The 21857-nt window shown below is 42.1% G+C and overlaps 1 protein-coding gene across 1 annotated transcript in view; it reads left to right on the top strand.

Annotated features, from left to right (window-relative positions):
- Nucleotides 1–21857, top strand: part of LOC133460928 (glutamate receptor ionotropic, kainate 5-like) — a 96959-nt gene that overhangs the window by 48660 nt on the left and 26442 nt on the right. The window contains exons 6-7 of the mRNA XM_061741641.1: nt 12989–13154; nt 14453–14678. Of these exons, the coding sequence (XP_061597625.1) occupies nt 12989–13154; nt 14453–14678 (392 nt within the window). The remainder of the gene's footprint in view (nt 1–12988; nt 13155–14452; nt 14679–21857) is intronic.

Raw genomic sequence — 21857 nt, 5'->3', positions numbered from 1 at the left:
AGTGTAGTTACACTGAAAAAAAAACATGATTTCTTATTTGTAACTCGAGGTCACGGCCAAACCGTAAAAGGTAGACAGATAATTTTTGGTCAGAATATAGACATAGGTGTTGTGATTTATAAAATGTGACTTTGACAGGCGTGGTGTGCACAAAATTTTAACGGGGGAGCCAACAGACACGCCAGTTCCTGTCTCTCTCTTCATTGACTCCCATGTTAAATGAAGTTTTCTTAAAAAAAATCTCATTTTTGTTTTCAAATTGCCGTTACTAACACATTTTAAGGAATATCTGTATGAAAATAACATTTAGATAATCTGGTAGGTTCTCTGTTTCTCAAAATGTTTTCGTTTTTCTGCTAAGAGCTACGGTTTGAGCGCAAAGTGGAGTGATTTCAGGTTTGTCACAACCAAAAATCCAGCTGAGTCATTCCCGCTCCCTCTGTATCAGGTTCTTGTTGCCCCTAGCAACCAGAGCTCAGCTGTTGACTGATTAGACTGACCCAGAACTGGTCACATGACTCACTCAGTACAGACTTCATAGTATAACCTGGAAAATGGAGAAATCTGAACCCTGACCTTTTAACCTTAGATGAACACACACACACACACACACACACACACACACACACACACACACACACACACACACACACACACACACACACACACACACACACACGATAGGTGTTATTATGGGATGTCAGGTGTTTTTATAGGATGTTAGTGTTATTATGGGATGTCAGGTGTTTTTATAGGATGTTAGTGTTATTATGGGATGACAGGTGTTTTTATAGGATGTTAGTGTTATTATGGGATGTCAGGTGTTTTTATAGGATGTTAGTGTTATTATGGGATGGCAGGTGTTTTTATAGGATGTTAGTGTTATTATGGGATGGCAGGTGTTTTTATAGGATGTTAGTGTTATTATGGGATGTTAGTGTTATTATGGGATGGTAGGTGTTTATTATGGGATGGTAGTGTTATTGGTGTTAGCGGTCCCGTTAGCGGTTCTGTTAGCGGTCCTGTTAGCGATCCCGTTAGCGGTCCCGTTAGCGGTCCAGTTAGCGATCCCGTTAGCGGTCCAGTTAGCGACCCCGTTAGCGGTCCCGTTAGCAATCCCGTTAGCGGTCCCGTTAGCGGTTGTTAGCGATCCCGTTAGCGATCCCGTTAGCGGCTTGGTTAGCGATCCCGTTAGCGGCTCGGTTAGCGGTCCCGTTAGCGGTTCAGTTAGCGATTCCGTTAGCGATCCCGTTAGCGGTCCCGTTAGCGGTCCCGTTAGCGATCCCGTTAGCGGTCCAGTTAGCGACCCCGTTAGCGGTCCCGTTAGCGGTTCCGCTAGCGGTTGTTAGCGATCCCGTTAGCGGTCCCGTTAGCGGTTCAGTTAGCGATTCCGTTAGCGATCCCGTTAGCGGTCCCGTTAGCGGTCCAGTTAGCGATCCCGTTAGCGGTCCAGTTAGCGACCCCGTTAGCGGTCCCGTTAGCGGTTCCGCTAGCGGTTGTTAGCGATCCCGTTAGCGGTCCCGTTAGCGGTTCTGTTAGCGGTTCTGTTAGCGGTCCTGTTAGCGGTTCCGTTAGCGGTTGTTAGCGGTCCCGTTAGCGATCCCATTAGCGGCTCGGTTAGCAATCCCGTTAGCGGCTCGGTTAGCGGTCCCATTAGCGGTTCAGTTAGCGATTCCGTTAGCGATCCCGTTAGCGGTACCGTTAGCAGTCCAGTTAGCGATCCCGTTAGCGGTCCAGTTAGCGACCCCGTTAGCGGTCCCGTTAGCAATCCCATTAGCGGTCCCGTTAGCGGTTCCGCTAGCGGTTGTTAGCGATCCCGCTAGCGGTTCTGTTAGCGGTTCTGTTAGCGGTCCCGTTAGCGGTTCTGTTAGCGGTTGTTAGCGGTCCCGTTAGCGATCCCATTAGCGGCTCGGTTAGCGGTCCCGTTAGCGATCCCGTTAGCGATCCCGTTAGCGATCCCGTTAGCGGTCCCGTTAGCGGTCCCGTTAGCGGTCCCGTTAGCGGTTCCGTTAGCGGTCCCGTTAGCGGTCCCGTTAGCGGTTCCGTTAGCGGTTGTTAGCGGCTCGGTTAGCGATCCCGTTAGCGGCTCGGTTAGCGGTCCCGTTAGCGGTCCCGTTAGCGATCCCGTTAGCGGTTCAGTTAGCGGTTCTATATTTTCTGTAATAACTTTTGAATGGTTTGACATAGAGAGTCATGGGTGGTGTCATTGGAATCTGTATCGAGTCCTTGACCTTCATGGGTGCAAATAAGCCCCGCGATCATCCGGCAGTAGTCCGTGGCACTTCAAAATTTCCCGGGAATTTTGTCTAGTTTATTATATATTCTTCCGTAAAAACTTTGTCCGGCTACTCCTCCTACAGCTTTGAGAAAACGCGAAAAGTAAAAACGTAGAAACGTGCGCCTTAATCGGGAATCGATGGGTATGACTTTTATTAGCGATTGGCGTGCACGTTTTTGCGCAACGTGCACAAACGTGCGCTTTTTGCCCCATCCGGAACGCATTGCGTGAACTTTGGGGCCTCACCACTCGCACACCGTTACTCGAAAAATTATGAACCGATTTAGAAAGTTGTAGGCCCTGAATTTAACTACAGTCCTGTGGATTTTCAGAACGATGGCACGAATAGTTTTTGCACGAAGTGCAAAAACATTTCCAAATTTCCAAACTAATGGGGAGCTCATTTTCCCTATGTATTCCTATGGCGCCATTCAAAGCGGATGGGAAAATGTCGAGAAAAAAGACAAAATTCACCTTTTTTCTGAGTCACGTATCTTTCTCATACTTGCACGTAGAAACGTCATTCAAACTTCAAAACGGAGGAAAACTTCTCTTCTCTCTCCAAACCCGAAACAGTTTTTTCCTAAAATGTACACTTTTCAAGATATGAGCCCTCAAGCGAGGACTGGAAATCACTTTTTTTCAAATCTAGAGCACGGGAGTCAGTTTGCTAGAGTGTAGTTACACTGAAAAAAAAACATGATTTCTTATTTGTAACTCGAGGTCACGGCCAAACCGTAAAAGGTAGACAGATAATTTTTGGTCAGAATATAGACATAGGTGTTGTGATTTATAAAATGTGACTTTGACAGGCGTGGTGTGCACAAAATTTTAACGGGGGCGCCAACAGACACGCCAGTTCCTGTCTCTCTCTTCATTGACTCCCATGTTAAATGAAGTTTTCTTAAAAAAAATCTCATTTTTGTTTTCGAATTGCCGTTACTAACACATTTTAAGGAATATCTGTATGAAAATAACATTTAGATAATCTGGTAGGTTCTCTGTTTCTCAAAATGTTTTCGTTTTTCTGCTAAGAGCTACGGTTTGAGCGCAAAGTGGAGTGATTTCAGGTTTGTCACAACCAAAAATCCAGCTGAGTCATTCCCGCTCCCTCTGTATCAGGTTCTTGTTGCCCCTAGCAACCAGAGCTCAGCTGTTGACTGATTAGACTGACCCAGAACTGGTCACATGACTCACTCAGTACAGAATTCATAGTATAACCTGGAAAATGGAGAAATCTGAACCCTGACCTTTTAACCTTAGATGAACACACACACACACACACACACACACACACACACACACACACACACACACACACACACACACACACACACACACGATAGGTGTTATTATGGGATGTCAGGTGTTTTTATAGGATGTTAGTGTTATTATGGGATGTCAGGTGTTTTTATAGGATGTTAGTGTTATTATGGGATGACAGGTGTTTTTATAGGATGTTAGTGTTATTATGGGATGTCAGGTGTTTTTATAGGATGTTAGTGTTATTATGGGATGGCAGGTGTTTTTATAGGATGTTAGTGTTATTATGGGATGGCAGGTGTTTTTATAGGATGTTAGTGTTATTATGGGATGTTAGTGTTATTATGGGATGGTAGGTGTTTATTATGGGATGGTAGTGTTATTGGTGTTAGCGGTCCCGTTAGCGGTTCTGTTAGCGGTCCTGTTAGCGATCCCGTTAGCGGTCCCGTTAGCGGTCCAGTTAGCGATCCCGTTAGCGGTCCAGTTAGCAACCCCGTTAGCGGTCCCGTTAGCAATCCCGTTAGCGGTCCCGTTGGCGGTTGTTAGCGATCCCGTTAGCGGTTCAGTTAGCGATTCCGTTAGCGATCCCGTTAGCGGTCCCGTTAGCGGTCCCGTTAGCGGTCCAGTTAGCGATCCCGTTAGCGGTCCAGTTAGCGACCCCGTTAGCGGTCCCGTTAGCGGTTCCGCTAGCGGTTGTTAGTGATCCCGTTAGCGGTCCCGTTAGCGGTTCAGTTAGCGATTCCGTTAGCGATCCCGTTAGCGGCCCCGTTAGCGGTCCAGTTAGCGATCCCGTTAGCGGTCCAGTTAGCGACCCCGTTAGCGGTCCCGTTAGCGGTTCCGCTAGCGGTTGTTAGCGATCCCGTTAGCGGCTTGGTTAGCGATCCCGTTAGCGGCTCGGTTAGCGGTCCCGTTAGCGGTTCAGTTAGCGATTCCGTTAGCGATCCCGTTAGCGGTCCCGTTAGCGGTCCCGTTAGCGGTCCAGTTAGCGATCCCGTTAGCGGTCCAGTTAGCGACCCCGTTAGCGGTCCCGTTAGCGGTTCCGCTAGCGGTTGTTAGCGATCCCGTTAGCGGTCCCGTTAGCGGTTCAGTTAGCGATTCCGTTAGCGATCCCGTTAGCGGTCCCGTTAGCGGTCCAGTTAGCGATCCCGTTAGCGGTCCAGTTAGCGACCCCATTAGCGGTCCCGTTAGCGGTTCCGCTAGCGGTTGTTAGCGATCCCGTTAGCGGTCCCGTTAGCGGTTCTGTTAGCGGGTCTGTTAGCGGTCCTGTTAGCGGTTCCGTTAGCGGTTGTTAGCGGTCCCGTTAGCGATCCCATTAGCGGCTCGGTTAGCAATCCCGTTAGCGGTTCTGTTAGCGGGTCTGTTAGCGGTCCTGTTAGCGGTTCCGTTAGCGGTTGTTAGCGGTCCCGTTAGCGATCCCATTAGCGGCTCGGTTAGCAATCCCGTTAGCGGCTCGGTTAGCGGTCCCGTTAGCGGTTCAGTTAGCGATTCCGTTAGCGATCCCGTTAGCGGTACCGTTAGCGGTCCAGTTAGCGATCCCGTTAGCGGTCCAGTTAGCGACCCCGTTAGCGGTCCCGTTAGCAATCCCATTAGCGGTCCCGTTAGCGGTTCCGCTAGCGGTTGTTAGCGATCCCGTTAGCGGTTCTGTTAGCGGTTCTGTTAGCGGTCCCGTTAGCGGTTCTGTTAGCGGTTGTTAGCGATCCCGTTAGCGATCCCGTTAGCGATCCCGTTAGCGATCCCGTTAGCGATCCCGTTAGCGATCCCGTTAGCGGTTCCGTTAGCGATCCCATTAGCGGTCCCGTTAGCGGTTCCGTTAGCGGTTGTTAGCGGCTCGGTTAGCGATCCCGTTAGCGGCTCGGTTAGCGGTCCCATTAGCGGTCCCGTTAGAGATCCCGTTAGCGATCCCGTTAGCGGTTCAGTTAGCGGTTCTATATTTTCTGTAATAACTTTTGAATGGTTTGACATAGAGAGTCATGGGTGGTGTCATTGGAATCTGTATCGAGTCCTTGACCTTCATGGGTGCAAATAAGCCCCGCGATCATCCGGCAGTAGTCCGTGGCACTTCAAAATTTCCCGGGAATTTTGTCTAGTTATTATTATTATTATTATTCTTATTCCGCACTTTTTTTCGTCCGTTAATGCGGCCCGAACCGCAACGTGCACCCATGCATGGCATACACCGTTGGATGCGTCTCCATCGTGATTCGATGGGCATTACTTTTCTCCGTAATAGGGGTTACCGTGGCAACGCTAGTTGCCAAAAAGCAAAAAAAAAGGCGAAAATTCCCACGCTTATTGCTCGGCCGAACTTTATCGTAGAGACATCGTTCAAACTTTGAAACACTCGGCCCGATAGTCACTAAAGGACCATAAAACTTCATCATGCTAGTTATTACGGTTTTTGCGATATTTAACTTTCAATTTAAAAAAAAAATCCATTTTATTTTGGACGCTTGTTGCTAGGCAACGGTTTATCGTACAGACATCATTACAACATTGACCAACCCGGGACGCTTTGTACTGCAACAAATTTTTGTCTCGTCATGATTGCTATTATGGTTTTTGAGATATTCCACATTGTTCATTTTGATGCTAACGGAACTTCGGATGCTTGTTGCGCGGCAACGCGGTATCGCAGAGACTTTGTTCCAACGTTAAAAGACTCGGGTTGCTGTGGACTACAACATACTGAGGTCTCATTACGCTGTCGTTTACAGCTTTTGAGATATTAAAGCCAAATTTTCCCATTCTATCCTATGGGGCTTGTTACCATGGCAACAAAAACCTATGCATTTGTATGGGGGAGCATGTGAATAAACCATCTGTTAATGCTGCCCGGACCGCAATGTGTACCCATGCATCTCATACATCGTTGGATGCGTCTCCATCGTGGCCTCGATGGGCATTACTTTTCTCAGTCAAAAGTGTTACCGTGGCAACGCTAGATGCCAAAAAGAAAAAAAAAAGGCAAAAATTCAGACGCTTATTGTTCGGCCGGACTTTATCGTATAGACATCGTTCAAACTTTCAAACACTCGGCCTGATTGGTACTAACGAACCCTAGAAACTCATTATGCCTTTTATTAAAGTTTTTGCGATACTGACCATTTATTTTATTGTTTTATTTTCATTTGATTTTGGACGCTTGTTGCTAGGCAACAGATTATCGTAGAGACATCCTACAAATGTTCCCTGACTCGGCACGCTGTGGACTTCCACATATTCAAATTTCATGAAGCTGTGATTTAAGGAAATTTTATCTCAAAATCCACGCCAAATGGCCCCATTCATTCGGATGGGGATTTTTACCACAGTGAAAAAAAACCTATCCATTAATGTAGCCTGAACCGCAACGTGCACCCATGCATGGCATACATCGTTAGATGCGTCTCCATGTTGCCTCGATGGGCATTACTTTTTTCAGTTAAAAGTGTCACCATGGGGGGCGCTAGATGCCAAAAAGCGGACCCCATTATAAACTATTGGGAGCACAGGAATGAATGCAATACAACCGTAAACACCTCAAACTGACATAGAATCACCCCGAACACAACCACTACAGCCCCAAACCAAAGCAGCGAGAGGGGTCGAATGGGCCGTAGGGCATGCCCATATCAAAATTTCCCGAAATTTTCTAGTTATTATTATTCTTATTATTCCGCACTTTTTTTCGTCCGTTAATACGGCCCGAACCGCAACGTGCACCCATGCATGGCATACATCGTTGGATGCGTCTCCATCGTGATTCGATGGGTATTACTTTTCTCAGTAATAGGGGTTACCGTGGCAACGCTAGTTGCCGAAAAGCAAAAAAAAAGGCGAAAATTCCCGCGCTTATTGCTCGGCCGAACTTTATCGTAGAGACATCGTTCAAACTTTGAAACACTCGGCCCGATAGTCTTTAAAGGACCATACAACTTCATCATGCTAGTTATTACGGTTTTTGCGATATTTAACTTTCAATTTAAAAAAAAAATCACTTTTATTTTGGACGCTTGTTGCTAGGCAACGGTTTATCGTACAGACATCATTACAACATTGACCAACCCGGGACGCTTTGTACTGCAACATATTTTAGTCTCGTCATGCTAGCTATTACGGTTTTTGAGATATTTCACCCCTCTCATTTTGATGCTAATGGAACTTCGGATGCTTGTTGCGCGGCAACGCAGTATCGTAGAGACTTGGTTCCAACGTTAAAAGACTCAGCTTGATGTGGACTACACCATACTGAGGTCTCATTACGCTGTCGTTTACAGCTTTGGAGATATTGAAGCTAAATTGTCCCATTCTATCCTATGGGGCTTGTTACCATGGCAACAAAAACCTAATGCTGCTCGGACCGCAATGTGCACCCATGCATGGCATATATCGTTGGATGCGTCTCCATCGTGCCTCAATGGGCATTACTTTTCTCAGTCAAAAGTGTTACCGTGGCAACGCTAGATGCCAAAAAGCAAAAAAAAAGGCGAAAATTCAGACGCTTATTGCTCGGCCGGACTTTATCGTAGAGACATCGTTCAAACTTTCAAACACTCGGCCTGATTGGCACTAACGGACCATAGAACCTCATTATGCCAACTTTTAAAGTTTTTGCGATATTGACCTTTCTTTTTTTTTTAAATTTCCGTTTGACTTTGGATGCTTGTTGCTAGGCAACAGATTATCGTAGAGACATGATACAAATGTTCCCCGACTCGGCACGCTGTGATCTTCAACATATTCCAATTTCATGAAGCTGTGATTTAAGGAAGCTTTAATGTAAAATCCATGCCAAACGGCCCCATTCATTCGGATGGTTTTTTTTTACCACGGTGGAAAAAAACCCTATCCGTTAACGTAGTCTGAACCGGAACGTGCACCCATGCACGGCATACACCGTTAGATGCTTCTCCATCGTGCCTCGATGGGCATTACTTTTCTCAGTCAAAAGCGTTACAGTGGGGACGCTAGACGGCAAAAAGCGCGCCCCATTAATAGCTATTGGGAGCACAGGAATGAATGCAATACAACCGTAAACACCTCAAACTGACATAGAACCGCCCCGAACACAAACACTACAGCCCTAAACCAAAGCGGCGAGAGGGGACGAATGGGCAGTAGGGCATGCCCATATCAAAATTTCCAGAAATTTTCTAGTTATTATTATTATTTTCCTGACAAAGTGAAGGCCTTTTTGCCCCCCTTAACATGCCCAAAAAGTCACCAAATTTTGCACCCTAGTCAGGCCTGGCGAAAAATTTGATATTTAAAGGTTTGCATTAATGGGCGTGGCAAAATGGCTCAACAGCGCCCCCTTGAAAACTTTGTGCCTCAAGCCCCACGATACGGTTTGACGTACATGCACGAAAATCGGTACACACCTGTATCATGGGACAACTTAAAGAAAAGTCTCTTGGGGTCATGCCCGAAACCGAACAGGATGTCGGCCATTTTGAATTAGTCGTGTCATTTTGGCGAAATTTATGCCATTCCTTCGAAAGTTAATTCAGCCCGAACCGTAACGTGCCCCCAAGTGTGTTATACATCAAAATGTGCGTCTCCATCCTGCGACAACACGCATTACTTTTCTCTTTCAAAAGCGTTACCGTGGCGACGCTAGACGCCAAAAAGCGAGCCCACCCTTCATCTGATTGGTTCGACAGAAAAAACTTTGTGCCTCAAGCCCCATAATACGGTTTGACGTACATGAACGAAAATCGGTACACACCTGTATCATGTTGCAACTAAAAGAAAAGTCTCTTGGCGCCATAGCCGAAACCGAACAGGAAGTCGGCCATTTTGAACATTCTGAATTAATTGCGTAATTTTGGAGCAATATATGCCATTCATTCGAGAGTTAATTCAGCCCGAACCGTATCGTGCCCCCAGGTGTGTTATACATCAAAATGTGCGTCTACATCCTGCGACTACACGCATTACTTTTCTCTTTCGAAAGTGTTACCGTGGCGACGCTAGACGCCAACAAGCGCACCCCCCCTTCATCTGATTGGTCCATATTTGATAGCTCCCCAAAAGGCACCAAATTTGGCATGCAAGCCAGGCCTGGCGATAAATTTGATATTTCATGGTTTGCATTAATGGGCGTGGCAAAATGGCTCAACAGCGCCCCCTAGAAAACTTTGTGCCTCAAGCCCCACAATACGGTTTGACGTACATGCACGAAAATCGCTACACACCTGTATCATGGCACAACTTAAAGAAAAGTCTCTTGGAGCCATGGCCGAAACCGAACAGGATGTCGGCCATTTTGAATACATTGTGTCATTTTGGCGAAATTTATGCCATTCCTTCGGCAGTTAATTCAGCCCGAACCGTAACGTGCCCCCAGGTGTGTTATACATCAAAATGTGCGTCTACATCCTGCGACACCACGCATTACTTTTCTCTTTCAAAAGTGTTACCGTGGCGACGCTAGACGCCAAAAGGCGCGCCCCCCCTTCATGTGATTGGTCCATATTTGATAGTTCTACAAAAGTCACCAAATTTTGCATGCAAGCCAGACTTGGCGATACATTTGATATTTCATGGTTTGCATTAATGGGCGTGGCCTAACGGCTCAACAGCGCCCCCTGCCATAACTTTTGAATGGTTTGACATATAGAGTCCTGGGTGGTGTCATAAGATTCTGTATGGAGTCCTTGACCTTCATTGGCATGAATTAGCCCCGCCCCTTCTTGTCATTGGTTGTCCCCTTTTTCTGCTATAACATTTTAATTGTTTGACATAGGAAGTCGTGGGTGGTGTCATCAGATTCTTTATGGAGTCCTTGACCTTCATTGGCTTAAATTAGCCCCGCCCCTTCTTCTGATTGGCTGTCCCTTTTTTCTGCTATAACTTTTGAATGGTTTGACATAGGAAGTCGTGGGTGGTGTCATGGGACTCTGTAATTAGTCCTTAAGCTTCGTTGGCCTTAATTAGCCCCGCCCCTTCTTCTGATTGGTTGTCCCGATTTTCTGCTATAACTTTGGAATGGTTTGACATAGAGAGTCGTGGGTGGTGTCATCAGATTCTGTATGGAATCCTTGACCTTCATTGGCTTGAATTAGCCCCGCCCCTTCTTCTGATTGGTTGTCCCTTTTTTCTGCTATAACTTTTCAATGGTTTGACATAGGAAGTCGTGGGTGGTGTCATTTCTGATACTTATGGGGGGCGGTGGCCGTGAGTGCGAGGGCCCGTTCATCGCTGCTTGCAGCTTTAATTGTTTTTTTAATTGCATTACAGAAAATAAAGAACTTTATCACAATATTCTAATTTTCTGTCCTGTATAGTAGAAACTGTTGACGTTTGGTATAAAAGAAGGAAAAAAAGTGTGTTTTTTTATTATAGCTGTGATTTTTGTTTCATGTCGGATCATTTACAGTCTCTCTGATGATTTATTTGCAGCGTACATTCTTCATTTTTCCTGACAGAAATGAGGACATTTATACGACCCTCACGTCTGTCAGTTAGACGCAGATGTCTGACACCAGATGGTGGACCTTCTTTGGAATAAAAACAGGAAATGTGGGGGGATTTACAAATGTCGTAAATTAATATTTTACATCTCTTTGTTGTTATTGCTCTCACATATAAAAAAAAAAGGGCTCTGGCAAAATTGCTTGTGGTTTTATCTCCGGCTGCAGCTCGTAGCAGCTCAGAAGGTTCTGATTTCATCCTCATTCATATTCCCACAAATGTGAAATTTAAATTTCATGAATTAGTAGATTATAGTATTCTTATGTTTAAAGCTCATAAAAAAACTTTACCAATCAACATTCAGAAAAGATTTGAAAAAAGAGAAAGCAAGTATAACTTAAAAGGAACAGAGATTTAAAAAAAAAAAAAACAAGATTCAGGACTAAATTGATGGAACGTTGTGTTTCTGTGAAAGGAATCAGTTTATGGAACAATCTGAATAAAGAAAACAAAGAATCCAAATCAAACATTACATTCAAAAGAACAATTAAAGCCTGTATGTTAAGGAAATATAATGAAATATTAGGGGTGTAACGGTACACAAAAATCTCGGTTCGGTACGTACCTCGGCTTGGACGTCACGGTTCGGTTCATTTTCGGTACAGTAAGAAAACAAAATGCAAAATATAAACGTGCTAGTTGTTTATTACACACACACAAAATAACATTGGCTCTACGTGTGCCGGCGCTAGGACCCTGCGGACGCATTGTGTGTCGTCGGGCTGTTTTTTCCTTCATGCTTCCCTGCAGCGTCACATGCAAACACAAACACACGTACCTGGCAGAAACATTTCTTTATATCATGTTGTCTGTCGCCCGCAATATTTTTTCTTTTTTTGGCCGGCGCCATAGTTGGCTGGCTACAAACTCTATACATCCCATAATGTATAATAATATGCCCGCGGCCCCGCCAGGCCTAAACAATGGTAGGGGAAACACTGGACTTGTCACAATTATGTGCTTAGCTCTTTAGTTCTTCATAAGTTAGTGCTTTTTTCTTTAATCTTAATACTTTCTCGGTGTGAGCACAACTGCATGTGTAGATGCAGCAGCGCTCTGCTCCACAACGTGCGCCCCTACTTAATATGTCCGTGTGGAAACTCGTTCGGTACGCCTCCGTTCCGAACCGAACACGCTATACCGAACGGTTCAATACAAATACATGTACCGTTACACCCCTATGAAATATGTTAGTTAAGTTTGATACCCATAGACGGCGGTAATTTTATTTTATTTTAGTTTTTTATTTAATTAGTTGTTGTTTTTTTTTATTTTTAATTTATGTTATTTTTGAATTCATTTCCTGGAAAAAGGGGCAGATTAGATAAGATTTTTCTTCTTTTTGCTCCCTTTTCATTCACAATTTATGAACATTTGTATTTGTATTGAATTGATTGTTTTATTTTTTGAATTAAATAAAGAATAAAATTTTAAATAAAAATATGAGACTCATCCTCGCTATCAAGTTACACAAATGACTTCCAGCTCACACTAGTCACTGTTCTGTCTCTGCTGGTGCATTCACTTCCAAAATTCCATCATATTAAAGTTAATTACTCCTCCGAGTCAATCTCAGCTGAGAAGTTTCACGTTCACAATTTTTATAATTAGATCTTAATTAGATGTAATTACAACAACCCAAATCCAGTTTGACTTATTAAGTGAACACTTTGTCTGAATTCTCACTCCCCCCACGTATCTCTTCTTCCCTGCTCCGTATCTTCCTACGTCTTCCTCTCATCTCCCTTTCAAAAACTCTCTTCCCTCCTTAATTCCCTTGCTTATCGCTGCTGTTTTATTTCCTCTGCAGCGGAGGCGTCGCTGCAGCTTTGTACCTGAAAACTCCTGATGTTTTTTTCTGTAGCGTCTCCATCCGTCTCCCTCCTGCGTTCCACTCTCAGCTGTTCATGAAAGGAGGGAGGGGAAAAGGTTTTTGTCTGAGATTTCTGCGAGGTAAATCCAGGTTAAACCATTTCTTCTCTGCTTCCTCAGGTGGGCCTTCACGCTCATCATCATCTCCTCTTACACGGCCAACCTGGCGGCGTTTCTCACCGTCCAAAGGATGGAGGTTCCCATCGAGTCTCCGGACGACCTGGCCGACCAAACCAACATCCAGTACGGAACCATCCACGGAGGATCCACCATGACCTTCTTCATGGCGAGAAAGCTTTTAACACATTTACTTTCCCAATGAATCAATGAAAGTTATGAGCAAAACATGAATCTACAGCCATTTTCTTCATCAATTAAGCAATATTAGCAAATATAGGGTTTATGTATTTGGCAGGAGTCCTCGTGTTTCCATTTTCTATTAGCAGAAGTATAAAATCAATAGGTTAATTCTGTTGATGGCATCATGTTTTCCTCTCTCCTTCTGTTGTAATGGTTTAATACAGGGGTCGGCAACATGCGGCTTTAGAGCCGCATGCGGCTCTTTAGCGCCGCCCTAGTGGCTCCTGGAGCTTTTCAAAAATGTTTGACCTTTTTTTCCTTTCTTTCTTCTTTTTTTCTTTTTTCTTTTTTTTCTTCTTTTTTTCCTTTTTTATTTTTTTCCTTTTTTCCTCTTTTTGTCTTCCTTTTTCCTTTCCTTTTTAATCTTGACATTTCGACCTTTTTCTCAACATTTCGATTTTTTTCTTTACATTTAGACTTTTTTCTTGAAATTTTGACTTTTTTCTTGAAATTTTGACTTTTTTCTCGAAATTCTGACTTTTTTCTCGACATTTCGACCTTTTCTTTACATTTCGACTTTTTTCATGAAATTTTGACTATTTCCTCGACATTTCGACGTTTTTCTCAACATTTCGACTGTTTTCTCAACATTTCAACTTTTTTTTCAAGATGTACTTCAACTTTAATCTTGACATTTTGACTTTTTTCTCGACATTTAGACTTTTTTCTCGAAGTTCATAATAAAAAAAAAATCTTCCCCCCCAACTAATATAGAAACATGCAGCATGTGTTGCCTTCATTCTAAGACTTATACAAGACTTTTCATTTTTGCGGCTCCAGACATATTTGTTTTTTGTGTTTTTGGTCCAATATGGCTCTAAAACATGTTGGGTTGCCGACCCCTGGTTTAATAGAATGAAAAAAGAAAACATTCTTTTTTTTTTTTTTTTTTAGGTACATACATATGTATTTTTACTGACTAAAAAGAACGAATTTCATGCAAAAAAGACATTGAACAGGTAGATTATCAATACCAGAATTCAAATATTTCATCATGTAAATACTGTAAATATTCAGGGTTGCCGACCCCTGGTTTAATAGAATGAAGAAAAAAAACATTTATTTTAATTTCCTTCAATTGCTTGCCCAGAAACTCACCAGGCCAAAAACAAATACCAAGAATTGTACAATGTATTTTAGTTTTTTTTTTTGTTTTTTTTCAAGAGACAGCAGGAGTTTGTTAAGTTTGCATCCCTGACTTACTCTCTGTTATTTCTCCTGCAGAATTCGCGGTACCAGACGTACCAGCGGATGTGGAACTACATGAATTCCAAGCAGCCGAGTGTGTTTGTGAAGAGCACTGAGGAGGGCATCGCCCGCGTCCTCAACTCCAAGTATGCGTTCCTGATGGAGAGCACGATGAACGAGTACTACCGCAGTCTCAACTGCAACCTCACGCAGATCGGAGGACTCCTGGACACCAAGGGATACGGCATCGGCATGCCCCTGGGTGAGTGCAGGCTGATCGCTAAGATCATTCAGACTGAAAGTGTCACATTCATTCTAGACACCTCACTGCCACCAGACCCGCCGCCAGACCTCAGTCTTAAGGGGGCATATCAACGGCATGGGGGGGCACCATTACTTCAGCCTAGGGCTGTTCGATTTTGCCCAAAAATAAAATCTCGATTTTTTTCTCTCAAAATCCGATTTTCGATTACGATTACGATTATTTTGTGAATTGACAAAAGGCAAAGAAATGATTTCAAATATGGTGTTTTTTATTGAACATTTGCCCCATTGTGCTTTAAGTGCAAACTTTGCTCTTATTAAACCAAAAATGAATGAATAAAGGTCAAAACTCTGTAAAATAAGTTTAAAAAAAGTTTTAAAAAATATAATAAAATATAAAGTTTTATCTCTGAAAAAAAAAATCAGCACTTGCAAACATACAGTAAGTTATATTTCCAATTAAATAAAACAAGACATTTTCTAATTAAACTAAACTGGGTCTTTGCATGCTAAATAATAATGCAACCCATGAAGGAGGTAGAGGTGTGTAATGTCAGTCATTACATTTGCTGTTCACATTTGTAAGTTTTTTGCAAGGAACACGAGCCGGTCTACCCGGTGGCATGTTAGTATATCACCATGGTTACAACGCCCCCTCCTACACTAAAGAGCCTCTCCGATGGGGCACTTGTCGCAGGTATTGAGAGGTATTTCCATCAATCATTAATATGTGTGCAGACAAGGTAAAAAAATAAATAAATAAATAAAAAATAAAAAAATAAATTTAAAAAAAATTTTAAAAAAGTGAAAAATCGATTTTACGATTTTCACGTTTTAACATCGTTCTAATTACATAATAGCGATTACGATTTAAAATCGATTAATCGAACAGCCCTACTTCAGCCATATATTCGCACAGCACTGATACACGTAACTATCACGTTAAACATAACCAACAGCAAATATGACCAGCTATATACCCTATATAGCATAATTCCTCGCAATTTTAAGCATAACATCAAAGCAGTATCCACAAAACCGTGAAGTAATATCCACAAAACACTTGACTATGCAACATAGATGTAACACCAGAATCGTCTCTCAAATTGAAAAAGCACCACGGCGGTTGCATTTTAAAACAGTCAACAGAGGGATATGCATTTCCATTACGCACACGCGTGCGCTCACACATACACATAGGCACACGCACTTTGATCCTACTTTAAGTGGAGGCAGCGCTGTCCATCCCGTGTCAGCACAGCGGGAGGCGGCGTTTCTCCGAGCTGAACCTCCTCATCAATGAATCCTTCCACTGGGACTTGAACCTGTGAGTGAGGTCCTTTTCAAAAACGAGCTGAATCAGCTGGGCCTTGCGTCTGTGCAGCATACTGCGCCGATGCTCCGAGAACACGTTTTTGAGCGTGGAAAATACGTTTTCACATACTGCTGTGGAAGCTCCTAAAGTTAGGGCAAGGATGTATGCTGTGACAACAGTCGGCATAGCCTGGAGAGCACAGTGGAATGTGCGAAGGATGTTAGCTATTGTCCATTTTCCATCTTCGGGGGGGACCGGGGTGTCGGTCATTTTCTTGCCAAGAACTCACGGGCCACAGCATATTCAGATTCAACCACATCAGCTCCAGCTAATTCCAGTAGAGGGGTTATCTTTGATGGGTCCAGGAAATTATTCTCGGCCTCTGGTTCCAGAGCAGCCAGTGCGCCTATGAGCTCGCTGCTGCGCTCTCCAAAACGCGCATCAGAGGTGGAAAAAGTACAAAAATATTGTACTTAAGTAAAAGTACAAATTTTCTGCTTGAAAATTACTTAAGTAAAAGTAAAAAGTACCCATTAAGAACATTACACAAGTAAAAGTATAAAAGTACCTCAAATTAAATATAATAAAGAGGGCCACTAGAGCCCAAAAAATCTTTAAAAAAAAAAAAAAAAAAATTAAATATAATAAAGTACCAAAAGTACATGGTGTAAAATGTTTCCTAAGTACAAAAGTAAAAAGTGCAAAGTACAAAATTCAAGTCCGCCTTATGGTTCCGCGTTAAATCGACGCACACCTTACGCCGTAGGCTACGGCGTAGGGTGTGCGTCGCCGCGTACCCGACGCCGTAGCTCTGCGCCGGTGTAACGCAGAACCTATAAACCCATAAATCAGCCCCCGCTGTGCGGTTCTCACAGCAATAGCCTACATTTTCATTTAATGTAAGACTTTAATTTGTAGCGAGTAACGACATGTCCAATTTTGAATATAGCGGATTAAAAGTACGATTTTTTCCTTGAAAATGTAACGAAGTAAAAGTAAAAGTACAGAAAAATGAAAGTATCAATAAAAGTACAAATTCTCAAAAATCTTACTTAAGTACAATAACGAAGTACTTGTACTTTGTTACTTTACACCACTGACCTGCATCAATCTCTCCTTGCACAGCATCGATGACACTGTAAAATAACCTCTTGAACTCGGTCTTTTCATCTATGTCACTCTGTGCTTGCCCAATGGTTTCTTCTACTGCAAACTCACGGAGGTTCTTGTTAACTGTGCGTCTTCTCTGGCTTGGACCGGGGCCGGTTACTGGCACAGCCTCGCCGGCATTGACTGGAGGAGCGACCGCAGAGATCCCATAGCGCAGCAAATTCATTTTCTGTGCACAGTGTCTTCACACGCCCAATTTTTGAGTTTTTTATTTGTTAAAAAAGTTTGAAATATCCAATACATTTCGTTCCACTTCATGATTGTGTCCCACTTGTTGTTGATTCTTCACAAAAAAATAGTTTTATATATTTATGTTTGAAGCCTGAAATGTGGCAAAAGGTCACAAAGTTCAAGGGGGGCAAATACTTTCGCAAGGCACTGTAGCTGCAAGTGCTCCCCTGTTACCAATGTGGATAAAATAAAACTAATGACAAATGAAGGAGGGGTGCATTGGATGATGCAGTGAAAGAATACCCAACCCAAACAACGGAGGTCCAGCCACATCACATTTAGCTGACGTTTTCATCGAGGACCCTCAACCCTCTGCTAAGGGCTGTTCGTGCTCCGTATGACTGGAGTAGGAGCTTGGTTCGTATTGTTTATGTAGTAATTGCTCGGGGATCATATTCTGGGTCTATTGAAAGCGCGGAGAGACAATTTATATTGTAATAAATGCTATATAAATAAAATTGAATTGAATTGAGTAAGTCAGACTTGTTCCCAGTGCATGTTGGACTTCGGCAGGGCTGCCCTTTGGTCAGTGGTTCTGTTCATCATTTTTATGGATAGGATTACTCGGCATAGCCAGGGGCCGGAGGATCTTTGGCTAGCTAGCTAGCCCCTCTACTGGGACCTTCTGCTGGCCAAGAGTTACCAGCTGCCAACATCTGTCAGGACTCTGGTGGCGTTAGGGTTGCCACCTTTCAGAAATAGAAATAAGGTGATTTTAGCAGCGCAGGCGCCAAAAAAAGGGAAATCCCCAAAACTTCTAAACTGCATAGAAATGTATTTATTTTATGTGAAAAAACGAAATGCTTTGCTTTAAAGTTTGAAGTGCTTTAATAGCATTGAACTTGCATGACTGTACGGACAGCCAACCATACCAGTAACTGAAATAGCTGATGCTCTTATGCTATGTACGTCCACATCAGTCAAGATGTATAATATAACTACAGGTGAAGGTTGGAACATTAGAATATGGTGTAAAAGTTCATTTATTTTAATAATTCAACTTAAAAGATGAAATTAATATGTTACATAGTCTCATTACATGCAAAGCAAGATATTTTAAGCCTTTATTTGTTATAATTTTGAATTGTTTATTGATTTTGCAAAATGTTAATAAATAATAAAACAAATTTGAGATTTTTTATTTGGGGTTTTCATAAACTGTGAGCCATAATCATCAAAATTATAACAAATAAAGGCTTGAAATATCTCACTTTGCATGTAGTGGGAAATAACATATTTGTTTCACCTTTAGTTGAATTTACTGAAACGAATGAATTTTTGCAATATATTCAAATTTTCCAACCTTCACCTTTATATTAAGACATCAATAAATAACAGAGATCGAACTAACATATGTTGCTGTCTTTAATGTATCCTGTCCTTTATTATGTTCATTATTGTTAGTTCGTTGTCCATGAGTGTGACAGACGTGCATGGGACAATTGTGAAATACGGAATAAACTGCGTTCCGTATTGAACCAATACTGAACGCAACTTTTAATTCCCAATTACGTAACAATTCCAGTTGGAGTCCGGTTGCCGTTTGGTCGTTGTTTAACCTCCATCATCCAGTTAGCAAAAGAAAGCCACAATTCGACTCATTGGACTCCTCCCTGTAACAACTGTAGATGTAAAGTGTTCATGTGCAGCACACTGTGCTGGTAAAACCTGCACAAAATTCCATAACCCATCTTTGACTTTTGTTTTCTGGCATTTGTGAAGATATTAAATAATCAAAGCAAAGTGCAGTAGAATGGAAAATATATAAATTTGACAAGAAGAATTGCAGTCATAGACACCAGAATATATCCACTCTACTGCCCAATTATTTAAAGCCTACTTGATGTGAAACATAATTATGTTTAGACTGTTGTCTCGGTTCGTTGAGGTTTGGCTATGGGGAAAAAAAGGCTTTCCATAACTGTGTTATTCATTAATCAGATGACATTCTCTGTGTAGCTGTTTGGGAGGAATTAAATCCACACTCCGGTTTGACTTGTGTTTTGCCGGAGTCTGGCCTTGTCATCTGCCTCAGACTTGTTTCTAATGAGTGTCGACAAGTGTCGATGCATGGATTAGCGTGGGCAGTGGAAGATGGAAGAACAGATGTGCAGAGAGGAAACGGAACAGCAGGAACGTTTTCAAGAGGCTTGCCTGTCAGTCAACCTCAATGTTAAGTAATGAAAATAAAAGCAGCACAGTCACCTCTGTGTCCCTGAAGTTTGTTGCTTGTTCCCAGTACTCGAGTTGTAAAAATAAATCAGGGGGGATGGTGGATTTTATCATATGGGGACAGATAATTTGTGCAGATTACAAATAATATAATATATTACAAATAACAGCAGTGACCAAAACACCTGCAGAAATACTGCAGGAATGACATAGCAGCAGTTAAATGCAGCCTTCTGTAAGCTTTAAATATCCACTGGGCTTACATCAAATACATCAAAACACAACAATAAAAACACTTTTCTGAACTTATCAATATGACTCTGTCCTTCACAGGATAAGTAACATGGATCACTGCAAAAACTCAAAATCTTAACAAGAATATTTGTCTTATTTCTAGTTAAAATGTCTCATTTTAGTAAAAAAAATCTCATTACACTTAAAACAAGACTCATCACTGGAAAAAACAACAATTTTCACCTGTTTCAAGTAGATTTTCACTTGAAATAAGTAGAAAAATCTGCCAGTGGAACAAGATTTTTTTTGCTTGTAATGAGAAGATAAATCTTGTCCCACTGGCAGATTTTCCTACTTATTTCAAGTGAAAATTTTGTTGAAACTGGTGAAAATTGTCAAATAAGTTCATCCCCCCTCATCCCCCCTCATCCCCCCTCAACACCAGTACTGCTTGTGCCCAATGATAGCAAGAATTAAGCACTGGCTTAACAAAAACTGGTTTGTGGGTTCTAACCCTGTATGTTGCTTCATTCATACCAAAATTTATAACCATATTCAGTTGTTCTCAGGACAATTCTCATTACAACCACATCCAGTTGCGTAGTTTTCGAATAAAGAAGGAAACATCAGCAGGAGAGCTGCAATTCAGTTACCACAGATCTTCTTTTTTTTTTTTTTTTTTTTTTTTTTTTACCAGAGAGAATGCAATTCATCCGAGTGTTGTTCAGTGGAGGCAGACATTATCTCACTACTAATATGATCTGATAAAAGATTCCTAAAGTGGTTGATACATAAACTGGACTTTTGTTTCCAATTTACTAGAATGGTTTTCTTTGCGATACATAAGGCAGTGAGAACCCGGTGTGTCCAGTTAGGTTCCATTTGAATATCTCCCAGGTGACCTAATATACATACCGTGGGGCACACTGGGATTCTGTAGTTGATCCATGTGGATAAAACCTCACAAATCTCCTTCCAGAACCTCTGTACCGGTGTGCAGAACCATAAAGCATGCATATCATTATCTGGGGTTTTCTCTGTGCACTGTGAACAGATATTAGAGGTGACAAAGCCCATCTGGAACATCCTTTGTCCAGTATAGTGTATTCTATGAAGAACTTTGTACTGTATAAGTTGTAAGTTTGGGTTCTTAGTCATAGTAAACGTATTTAAGCATATTTGTGACCAAGAGAACTGGTCGGTATTCAGAGAGAGATCCGCCTCCCACTTGGAGATCGGGAGAGAGACTGAATTGTCCAGTTTAGACACTAACCTGTAGAGTTTTGATAACAACTTTAAAGTGCTTAGATTCAATAAATGTATTATCCTAGCGGGAAGTTGTAAGTCTAATTGGCTAATTTTATATGTTTTATTTATTATGGCCTTAAGTTGTTGGTACTCTAAAAATGTATTCCACAGATCTTTGAATATCGAGTATAAAGTCCTGCCAAATCCATTTGGATGCATTTATGTTCACAAGCACTTAGCTGCTTTTGTCAGAAAACCAGTTCAAGCTGATTCCAAGTCTATGCTGCAAAAACTCCTTTCTAAGAAAGTACAAAACTGTCTCAAGAAAGTTACTTTTTTTGCTAATTATTTGACATCTATTCAATATATTTTTCCTTACCCCATTTGCAGAGATATTTTTACTCAAAATAAGATAGTATTGACTAGCTCAAGAATACTGGGTGTATTTCTAGATGGGAACTTTTTTTGTAAGTGTAAAACTGATGCTTTTCCAGGATCCAGGTGAACCAGCAGGACTTCCCTGATGGAAAACCTGATTTTAAATATTATAGATATCTCAACTTTAAAAAGAGATGACAAATGTGTGCGTAAATGGAAATAAAGGGTTTATAGGAGCAATTGAAAGAAAATTGAAAAAAAAAAGAATATTTCTTCAATGGTGTCCAGAATTTAAGAGATGGGGAAATTGCCTGCATTTCATTTTCTTTTTAAAACTTGGCAGGCCGGGTTTTAAGCATGAAGCGTCATTAAATCAGTCTTGTAATAAATGAAAAGAAAATGGTGTCAAAAGGTTGAGAAATGAATGAT

This window comes from Cololabis saira, chromosome 15 (assembly GCF_033807715.1).
Source record: "Cololabis saira isolate AMF1-May2022 chromosome 15, fColSai1.1, whole genome shotgun sequence".
NCBI classification, from domain to species: Eukaryota; Metazoa; Chordata; class Actinopteri; order Beloniformes; family Belonidae; genus Cololabis; species Cololabis saira.
This window is presented reverse-complemented; position numbering and strand designations above follow the sequence as displayed.